A 12066-nucleotide genomic window follows, 5' to 3' on the forward strand; every position below is an offset into this window, starting at 1 on the left:
AAAGTCATCTCAGTTTTTATATAGGGCCATATTTGCCTGTCCACAAGCGAATAGGCAGTCTATTAATGCCGAGATTAAAGTTTTTACACAGGGCCATACGTGGCTAAGTAATAGAAACTGTCACACAGTCCTTTGATGCAGCCGTTTAGAACTTTTCATGGGGCCATACGTGGCTACATAATAGCGAATTGACAGTCTATTACTGCCGACCTTTAAGTTTGTTCACGAGGCTACATAAGAAACGCTATACTCTTGGGGGGGGGGGGGGGGGGTAAATATCTTTCATTTTCCAAAGTGGTCATATTTACCCCTGTAAATGAGAAATAAACAAGTTCAGCGTTTAACCGTTGAAGTATTTTCACGAGCCCATGCGTGGCAACCTGTAAGAGAAATACAGTTGAGTTCACACTAAACTTCCCACCCTTGTGCACTTCTAGTGCACTAGAGCTGAACTAGAAGTGCACACCGTGTGCACTACTAGTGCACTAGACCATATGACCAGGCTGACCAGGGAAGGTGACACCTAAATGGTTTATTGGATAATTGCATATCAAGTGACAAGGGGGGATCTATTGTTAAGCTGCTGTAAGAAAAACAAAATTTGGGAATATAATTGTGGCCTATTCATGAATATTAATAAGTAAATTTTAAAATAAGCAGTTTTAACATTTTAAGTGATATCATGTTAAAGCTTAAATTAAAAACAAATATATTTATTGTAATCATATTTTTCTTAACCCGTATTTAACTGTAAGTGTAAAATAATACCCCTTAAAATCAAATTTATAGAATTAATAAGGTTATTTGTAAATAATAAATATGCTCCATAATGGATATTTAAATAAGTGTTTTTAAATGGCCATGCATTTCAACTTTTCTAGTGTACAAATTGGAAAATCTGATAATTTTGGCCGAATTAATCTAGTTTGTCATTAATCTAGTTTTTCATAAGCTCAAACAAATCAAGGAAAGGTTTATATTTAAGCTAAAATATTATTTCTATAATATATAACTTAGAGATAATTCCTCATGTTGAATATTGAAAGAGAATATTTAAAAAAAATCGATATACTGTGATAATTTAGTATTCAACTGTGTAATGCTTGCATATGTTTTAAAGATATAAATAATTAAAATATTATCCATAAAATAAATAAATTTGATAACTTTATACATGATTTCAATATTAAAAATTTAATGTATAAGGGGAATTACTTTTATTGAAGAGGAAAATCTCAAGTCATCCTGTGTATTGAGGGACTGTTTTATTATACAACTCTCCTGCTGATAGGAGAGCCTCAGGGTAAATAACAAAGAACAGTCAATTTTGCAGATTATAAGTATGCATTGAAATTCCCTTGTTTTCTCAAAATGCATATTAGTCATTAGCCTGGGATTCATCAGGCGTTGGATCCCAAGCTTAAGTTAGTCATATAGATAAATGACCATAATTTTTGTATGGTCAAATATACAAAAAAAAAATCAAAATGGCAGAATGCGTATTAGATATATTATTGTCTCTAAAGCGGAATTTTCTATATTAATTCATTTATCCACATTTCTTCACATTCTGAATAATAATAAATAACTTAAGAGGACATTCCAGGTGTTTAAGAATGAAAGAGAATATTAATTCATTAATTTTAAAACAATTCATACACTGTGAAATTATGTTTTTCAACCATGAAATGCTTGCATTCTTTTTAATTTGAGATATAAATAATTAAAAAAATTCCATGAAATAAATAAAATTGATAACTTTATTCAAGATTTCTATATTAAAGATTTAATGTATAATGGGAATGCTTTAATACAAGAGGAAAGTCTCAAGTCATGCTGTGTATTGGTATTTTTCTGAGACTGAGCGACTATTTTCATTACACTGGTCTCCTGCTGATATATAAGAAGGCCTCAGGGTAAATAACAAAAATGCAGATGTATGCAATATTTATTTAAAATTTCCTGTTTTTTTTTTTTTAAATAAAGGTAAGACATAGATAAATGACTATAATGTTTGTATAATCAAATGTAAAAAATAATCACAATGGCATAAACGCATGTTAGATATCATTGTCATTATTGTCTTTGAAGTGGAATTTTCTAATCTTATCGTAAAAAACTGGTTTAATATCAATATCAGTTTTAACTATTCTAGAAAGACCTCATATCAATATTTATCCACATTTTTTGCAATTCTGCATTAAAATTTTCAGCATCTTTTAGTTTCTGAACTTGGAAATGTTAATTTTTTCTATTATAGATTTGACAAATTTGCCTTGTCAGTTTTAACACATTTAGAAGATAATATATTTTAAAGAAAATATTTAAATACATGATTATAAAACCTTTGCAACCTCCTTTTTATCTTCAATGCATATCTGTTTTTTTTGTTGTTTTTTTTAAATAAAATATCATACATGAGCAGAAGACAGTTACAGAAGATTAAAGTGTCAAAAGTCGTGCTGTGTATTGGTATTTTATTATAGTACGTACCCTGCTGATAAGAGAGCCCCTTGGGGTAAATAACAAAAGGCAGATGATAAATATAAGTAGGCAATGTAAATTCTGTATGTGCAAATAAATTTCATTACAAGTAGTACAAAAAGAAAACTGAAATATTTTAGCATTTTATAATGAACTCATAAAAATAATCATATTGCATAATTATGTTACAATGCAACTCATAAAAATAATCATATTGCATAATTATGTTACAATGCATGAAAAAAAAAAAGATAAAAGATTGGTGTTGTCTCAATAAATGTAAATGAAATATTTTCTAATCTTTTTGTTAATATCCATGTCAGTTAAAATATACTAGTGTCCAACAGGTACATATCCACTTAATCCACAACTCATACATACCACCATTATATGTAAATATTTTTATTTTCAGAATAATTTTTATCATTTATATTAATCCTAGGTAAATTTTGGTTTGAGAAGGTAAGAGAGATTTTAAATGAGATAAAATTGACAAAATTTAGGCCAATTATAAACATATTAATTCTTTAATGTATTAAAGGCTATTAATGCTTAAAATCATAACCTTTAACTAAAACAATTATAAGATAAGATAAAAAATAACTAATTTGTATAATTTGCCCCCCCCCCCAAAAAAAAAAAACAACAAAAAAAACTGAATTTTTTCTTAATTAGCATTTCAACGTTTCATAATTATTTCATTACCAGATTATAATAAAATAGAATCAAATTAAATATCAATTACTTTTGTTTATTTATGCACTAACTTATTAACATTAAAGTTATAATTATTTATATTTACTTATTCTAACAATTAAGTTATAAAGTACAAAATCAGTAAAATTAATGACTTTGAACAATTATTGTTCTAATATTTTATGCCATATTTTACAAAATCCAATATTCACAACTTCAAATTTATTATGAAAAACTATTATACAGATATCTATATTTTTTTATCTTTTTGTAAAAGTCAAATTGTTATTCATTGAAATAGTAGGTAACTGCTTAATACATATAATAGGTCTGGTGCACTACAAAGTGCACTTATGAAGTGCACTAGTAGTGCACTACTAGTGCACTTTGTAGTGCACTAGTAGTGCACATCTAGTGCACTCCTAGTGCACTTTGTGTAACCTTTAGTGTGAACTCAACTGTATATAGCCTATTACTACGGTTGTTTCAGTTTTAACACGGGGCCATATGTTGCTATTCACAAGCAAATAGACAGTCTATAACTGCCAGCATTTAAGATTTTTACATGGGGCCATACGTGGCTAAGTAATAGAAACAAATGCAACCGTTTAGAATTTTTCATGGGGTCATACGTGGCTATATATACATAGGAGCGTAATATTCTTGCTTAGCGGGTAAATATGTGGTATTTTTCCAAGAGAGCATATGTAATCCTGTGCGGGATATATAAACAAGCTCGGCCTTTAACCATCAATGTATTTTCATGAGGCCATTGTGTGTACGTGGCTACCTGCAAGAGACAATATATAGTCATCTCAGTTTTTGCATGGAACCATAATATGATTCGTGGTTATTGTCAAGAGGCAATGTACAGCTCGTTTTGAAGCCATAAAAAATAAAAGTATATATTGATATGATAATATTAATTAATATAGTCTGAGACGTTAGCCAATTTTATTTTCATAGGGCTATAAGAAGCAATTATATACGAATTATCATAAAAAGTCTGACTGGACAACCATTCGCTACGATCACCACTGTTCTTTATATGTAATGTTTTAAAGATTTTTCCATTTGATAGAGTTCTACAATACTTTTTAAACGTACCGTAATAAGCTGTATCATAGGCGGACCCTGGAAGAAAATACACAGATTTAGTGTTCTAGTGCCCAGCGGTTGATGGCCCACAATCACTGTAGCGACTGATCGCCATAAGAGAGACCCCATTTTTCTACTAAAACTCAGTAGATATTTAACATATTTTATCAGTACTGTATGGTAGCAAGTAAATGAAGAGGGAAAGGGAAGTATTTTCTGTAGCTACTGTATTTAAAGAGTATATTTTTGTAAAAATATAGTAATGTATTGATGCCTGTCATTATAAATAATGTCACTCATGTTTTTTTTCGTACCACAATAATCTCGCGCCATGTGCAAAGCATGACTTATGCAGCATGTGCAGATTAACATTAATTCTCTTTCTTTCTAGAAAAAAAAACACTACTGTAAGATAGCTGAAGCCTTTGATAAATAAGTGACTTCTCTCATTTCTAATTCATAATACTGTACAGAATCTATCAGTCTATGTAAGAAATATAAGAATTAAAATTAAATTTAGAAATTAAAATTAGTACATCTGTACTGTGTAGGTCTGTCATAAAAATAGGTCAAGTAAACATGTGCCAAGGTTTTATAGGACCAAGATGACACAAAGGCTGAATTAATTTTAAGGTCAAGCTTATTCCTATAAGTATAAGTTAAGTATGACGCCATTTGAGATATAATTATATATTTTCTTTGCCCAGGCTTGAGAAACATAACCTATAACAAGTACGTAATGTCTGATATATTGGACTAGGGTCAAGCTCAATTTGAGTCCTGTTTATTATTCAAAACACTTTACTTGATTACGACCATCCCAGCACAAACTTGGTTATGAACATTATTTTTGTTATACATAGAGGATATTGAACAAGTGTAAGTTTAGTACTGAATTTATTGAACGAGTTGAATAAAAATTTATTATATCAACCTCTGGAGAGCATAATATTATCTTATTCAACAAATTCAATATATTCAGTAATGACCTTACACAAATATGTTATACTATTTAACACTTTAACAACTATTATTTTAAAGTGCAAAAGAACCATTTACATTGACGCGCTGACATCTAGCGCGACTCAACTCTATGTTTGTATAATGCAAATGACGTCACATCCAAAATATATGCATGGCCCTGCAATACCATTTTACGGAGTCACAAAGTTAGCACAGGTATGTGTGATGTGATAAGGTAATTTATAAAAGAAAGAATACTTAATTACATTTGATTATGAAAACTTCCACCTTTACCATGCTGGAAATCAAATAAATATTAGTGACCTTGTTATAAGAAAGTGCACACTCAACTGTAACACACCTAGTATTTAGTTTGACTTTGTATTATTTTCAGTTATTGATAACACTACAGTTCCTTGCTAAAGGAGAGTTTTATAGTGAGGGAGGATTGACACATGGTGTGTCGAAAAGTTCAGTGTGCCGGTGCATTTGGCAGGTATTGTTTTTTTTTTTCGTGGGCTGTAATGTTGTTTCAACACTTTTAGGGTCAAACTATGATGACACCCCCAGCTTTACTTGTGGAGGAAGACCTCATCACATGAAGTCACCCTTTTTGCATAGTTTCAGGCACATATTAAAATAACCGCAAACGTTATCATTATGTTACCTTATATTAATCTGTTGACCATGGACTTGGTTGTCAATAAGTTTTCAAAAAAGTTAGTTTTTAATAAGAGGTGGTCATTTTCGTTTGCGTCAAATATGACAGAGTGGTTTGAAAAACGGGTGGTATTATAGTTTCCCCCCTGGAGGGCGGGCTTGGTGGGCCGCGTCCAACTTTTGTAAATGACAAATCTGCTTGGATACCCTGTCTTATATATTTATAATGAGAATTCAACTCTATATAAGGACACATTTATTGTCTTGCTATTGAGTTAATGCTTAAAAAATAATGTTCAGTAAAATTGTAAATGGATCTTTTATGGAAAAGTATGCTGTTGTAATTAAGTTCAAGTTAAATTTTTCAATGTAACATGTCAACATGAAGCAGATAAATAGTTTTACACAAAAAAATATCATTATTTATCCTATAAATGTTGATACTAAATCAAACTGAAATCTTAAAACATTATGCCTTCTAGATTTAATAAGTGTATCTAAATAATACATTTTTATTATTTTAATCAATGCTTGAAATGAAATGCATATGGAAAATCCATATTAAAAAAAACAACATAAATGAATTACAGCTACAAAAATTTATATAGCATGCTTAATTATGTGAAAAATGTTATTTCATTTAAATGATGTATATTTTGAAATATTTTAAAAACAGGTGATAGCTGCTTTAGACCAGAGACTAGACAATATCAAATTCGCCACGAGTCCTGATGAACTTGCTTTAATTAAGCAAAAATTCTACAAGATTGCACGCATACCAAACTGTATTTGTGCAATTGACTGCACACTAATTCCAATCCTTTCTCCAAAAGAAAGAGAAGATGTATACGTGTGCAGAAAAGGCTACCATGCCATCAATGTACAGGCTGTGGTTGATACCAATGTGAAGTAAGAAAAAGCTTTTTTATACGCCCGTTTTTGAAAAAACGGGACGTATTATGGGAACGCCCCTGGCGGGCGGGCGGGCGGTCGGGCGGGCGGGCGGGCGGGCGGCGTCCAATTTTGTCCGGAGCATATCTCCTACATGTATGGAGGGATTTTAATGAAACTTCATATAAATGTTCACCACTATGAGGAGCAGTGTCGCGCACATGAACCAGGTCTCTAGGTCAAAGGTCAAGGTCACACTTAGAGGTCATTGAAAAATGCTTGTCCGGAGCAAAACTTCCACATGTATAGAGGGATTTCAATATTACTTGGCACAAATGTTCACCATTGTGAGGCGGAGTGTCGCGTGCAAGATTCAGGTCCTTGCGGCCAAGGTCAAGGTCACACATAGAGGTCAAAGTTCAGATAAAAATATGAAGATGTGTATATGGACCATTTAGTCATCATTAATTAAGGGATTGTAACACAAATGGTCATTATCAAGACTATGGCTGTGATACATATAATTTAGGTCAATATATACAAGGTCAAGGTCACTAAAGATGATGAAATATCCAGATTTTGTAAATAGAATTTAATCAAAGGGAGACAACAAAGTTATTACTTTGTTCATAAATGACTTACACAATTACTCCCCTTGATCTAAAAATAGAATTTAATCAAAGGGCATGAAATAATCCTCTTTCTTGGACTTGAGTATGTTGTAAAGAATGTAACATTTATTTACACATGTTTCATTCATTGGTCAAGATTCTTAACTGTGATAACTATGGTGTTCTGTAGACTTGGTATTTGTTCATAAAGATCATACAGTAATTACCTTATCAAATGTAAATACTTTCTCATAGAAATTTAATTATATTTTAATTTTCAAGTAAATATCAGTTCAGCTCATTCAAAGATTAAGAATTGTAATGAAATGTATTTCCCTAGAATAAAATCTTAAATCAGAATTTTTTAGTTATTAAATTACATGTACTTTTCATACGCCTGTTTAAAAAAAGATAAAAATATGAAGATGTGTATAGGGACGATTTAATCATCATTTATTGAGGGATTGTAACACAAATGGTCATTATAATGACTACGGCTGTGACACATGTACTTTAGGTCAATATATGCAAGGTCAAGGTCACTAAAGATGGTGAAATATCCAGATTTTGTCTGGAGCATATCTCATACATGTATGGAAGAATTTTTATAATACTTTATGGAAATGTTCACCACCATGGTATGTATTGCTCCATGCATGATCCAGGTCTCCAGGTCAAAGGTCAAAGGTCACACTTAGAGCTCATTGAAAAACGCTTGTCCGGAGCAAAACTTCTACATTCATAGGGGGTTTTCAATATAACTTGGCACAAATGTTCACCATTGTGAGGCCGAGTGTCGCATGCAAAATTCAGATCCCTGTGACCAAAGTCAAGGTTACACTTAGAGGTCAAAGTTCAGATAAAAATTTGAAGATGGTTATAGGGACCATTGAGTCATCATTTATTGATGGATTGTAGCACAAATGGTAACTATCATGACTACAGGTGTTACACATTTAATTTAGGTTAATATTTGCAAGGTCAAGGTCACTGTAGATGATTAAATATCCAGATGTTGTCCGGAGCATATTTTCTACATGCATGGAGAATTTTAATGTTACTTTTATAGAATTGTTCACCACCATGAGACGTAGTGCCCTGCACATAAACCAAGTCTCTAGGTCAAAGGTGAAGGTCACAGTTAGAGCTCATAGAAAAACACTTGTCTGGAGCAAAACTTCTACATGCATAGAGGGATTTCAATATAATTTGGCACAAATGTTCATCATTGTGAGGCTGAGTGCCGTGCATAAAATTCAGGTCCCTGCAACCAAGGTCAAGGTCACACATTCTGTGCATATCTTCCCTATTGATTTGTTTTAAGGTTCATTTAACAACACAGTGCCGAGAATAAAAACTTGCTTGCTAGATAACACTTATCCATAATGCCCCCATCTCCATCTAAAGCTTTTTCGTAAACGGGCGTATTTTGTGACTATGGCACCCTTGTTTAATTTATTAAAAGGTACAACTTAATGGTGTTATGATATTTTCAATATATGTCAAAATCAATTAAATTAAATCATAAAATTTATTAAATATAGAATTATTTACAAAATTTCCAATTTTTAGTCTAGAGTGGTGGCTTGGCAAAGAGGCTAACAAGTTGGATTAAAATATTCAAAACCTTTTCTTTCATGAACCAGAAACTACACAAATGAATTTTTATGCCACCGGAGCATCTGCTATGCAATGGCATATTAGTGATTCACCTGTGTGGGTGTTTTGATTATATAGTGAACTTAAAAAATCTTCTTGTAAAGACCCACAAGGCCTAGAGCTTAGATATATTGCATAAGGCATTGTCTGGTAGACCTCTACCAAGATTGTTCAAATTATAACCCTGGGGTCAAAATTGGCCCTACCCCAGGGGTCATTGATTTTCACTATATGTACATATAGTAAAAACTTAAAATACCTTCTTGTCTGAAGGTACAAGGCTTAGAGCTTTGATATTTGATAAATGATATCATCTATAGGTACTCTACCAAAGTTGTTCTAGCGTCAAAATTTGCCCCCCACCCCCACGGGGGTCATAGGTTTTCAGTAAAAAACTTAAAAAATCATCTTCTCTAAGTTGACAAAGGCTAGATATTTTGCATGAAACAATATGTAGTAAACCTCTACCAAGATTGTTCAAATTATAGTCCTGGTGTCAAATTGGCCCTCCCAGGGGCCATTGAATTTCACTATGTACATATAGTAACAAAAAAAAAAAATCCTCTGTCTGAAGGTACAAGGCTTAGAGCTTTCATGTTTGCTTTATAATATCATTCATAGGTCTACTATCAAACTTGTTCAAATTTTGCCCCTGGTGTCAAAATTGGCCCTGCCAGGGGACATTAATTTTCATAATGTAAACATAGAATAAACAGAAACTAAACCAAATGTTTTCTGAATTGGAGAAAGCTACAGCTTAGATATTTGACATAAAATGTTGTTTGGTGGACCTGTATCAAGTTTGTTTGAATTAAACCCTTGGGTCAAAATTTTGCCCAAGGGGACAGTGACCTACTTTCTTGTCCTTTGATGTATAGCCAGGACTCGAGCTAGTGGGCGATTCAGGCGAAATAGTCGCCGACATCCTACATGAAAGCGAAGATGAAGTCGCCCGATTTTATTGATCCATTATTGAAAATTACCAACAATAACAAAAACTGTGAATAACATGTTGTGTGTGTTTGCTTTGTTTACCCTCGCCGCCTGAAAAAGGGACTGTCATGCATCTCAATCAACGCGAAATGTCATTAATCCGTTTGTTTACCAACATGTCATAGAAGTCTAATTAACAGACCCTCGAGGAACAATTAGACTCCGCCCACGGCGAGATTACCGATACGTGCGAGAAACCAATCGTAATTCACGTTTTAATCGAGGCGACATTATTAAACCAATCATTAAATCCCTAACATACAACTACCCATAACAATTATTTATGATGGACGGATCAAACGTCAATTAAATTTTCACTATCGAATGATTGTCAGAATTAAGAGGACCGCTCAACATATAACTGTAACTGTAATTTTAAATGAAAGTTATGATAACCTTTTTTGTCGACGAGTTTAATTTGATAAAATTGACGACGTATTACACTGTATTTATTACAAATGAAGTTAAATTAAAGATCGTTTCTTTCGTTATCTACTTTCATTTTCTTTACAACATAAGTGAATATGAATATAATGTCCGGCGCAAGCTTTTTGATAGTAAATCAGAAGGGAATAACTGTTAATCTGCCCATGATATGATCCATGATACTAGGAATCAACTATGGCTTTTTTATCTTCATTTAATGCAATGGTTGCATTACATGATACTCATTCTTATTACTTTTAAATTAAAATTGAATATTCTGTTGTAACACAAATCCAATTCATTTAATAAGATATGTACAGTGAGTCAACATAATTGCGATAACATACAACAAACATCGATAAATGAATCTCCTCACTTCTCCCTAAAGTCTCCCCACTTCTCCCTAAAGCAGCTGGAGGGAGAAGTGACTTCTCCCTAAATTTTGAACCTAGCTTGAGCCCTGATAGCAATGAAATTTTGACTACAGTAGGGTGAACGTTTCGGTTGTCAAAAATAGCGTTTTTCGTGCGTCCGTTTTTCGTGTAACGTGCGTGCGTATAGCGTGCAACGTGCGTTTGCTGAAACGCTTTCTCAAGCGTGCATCGTTTACAAGTGTTTAACGTTTATCGTTTTTCGTGTATCGTTTTTCGTTTATCGTGCGTCTGAAAGCGTGCGTTTCTTATTCCCAGAAACGTTTAGCGTGCGTTTGCGTTCATCTAAGCGCTTATTATTGTGATATTTACATTAAAGTTTTAAAGTTTGTAACATCGCGGTGAATACTGGTAAGATTTCTACATGCTTTACGCCGAAGATTAATTAGTTTTAATCCTATTTTACATACGCATAAGATATAATTACTAATTAATTGCAACATTTTTGATATTCAATTCAGCAAACAGGTGTTTATATGCGTACCAATATACAAATGTATATTAGATATGAGGTTTGTCAGACATCAATTTCAAATGATGGTAATCAGACTAGCACCCCACCCCCTTTACAAGTTCATCTTCTGACTTTTCATCAAAGACTGTCCGAATCCTATCCGAATGATATTTAGGGTGATAATTATTTTAGACAGTTCCTTCCTTATTTTTCTTGACAGATTTATATTGATATGTAACAGCCTGGCAGGAACTCGAACCCCTGACACTCGGAATACGATTCCGCGGCTCTTGAGTTCCTCTGAGCTATTCGGGCCGCTTACACGTTTTACTTGTTTAAATACTGAATAGTTATAAACCTACTGTGTATGCAAATAATTCTTCGAATTTCCCAGGGTTACTTAGCATTGAATTAATTTCTAGCTGGGCTATGCAAATGTTTGTCAGTCACAGGGTGAGAAAAAAAGTGCATCCTGACATGGACTCGAACCCGTGACCCTCTAAATACCGTACCGCAGCTGTACCGACATTTGTTAGTAGTTTCATTAGTTGTACATGTATAGTGAACATTTTACTAATTATACATTGTACAATTTCTATATTTTTGTACAAATAAAAATAGCTAGATATTTTTTCTAGATAAAAAATTCTATGGTGGCTAAAATATACCATGTTGTGCTTTTTAGACATGTAATCACAAC

The 12066-nt window shown here is 32.7% G+C and overlaps 1 protein-coding gene across 1 annotated transcript; it reads left to right on the forward strand.

Moving 5' to 3' along the window:
* Nucleotides 1–4404: 4404 nt before the first annotated feature.
* Nucleotides 4405–6810, forward strand: LOC132756731 (putative nuclease HARBI1; the record flags this gene model as incomplete). Its single annotated transcript, XM_060747863.1, has 3 exons — nt 4405–4496; nt 5636–5737; nt 6578–6810. Coding segments are annotated over exons 1-3 (362 nt in total), but the record flags the coding sequence as incomplete, so codon positions are not given.
* Between the last annotated feature and the right edge of the window lie 5256 nt (nt 6811–12066).

The sequence above is a fragment of the Ruditapes philippinarum genome, unplaced genomic scaffold (assembly GCF_026571515.1).
Source record: "Ruditapes philippinarum isolate M1 unplaced genomic scaffold, ASM2657151v2 ctg22263_1_1_1_1, whole genome shotgun sequence".
Lineage (NCBI taxonomy): Eukaryota > Metazoa > Mollusca > Bivalvia > Venerida > Veneridae > Ruditapes > Ruditapes philippinarum.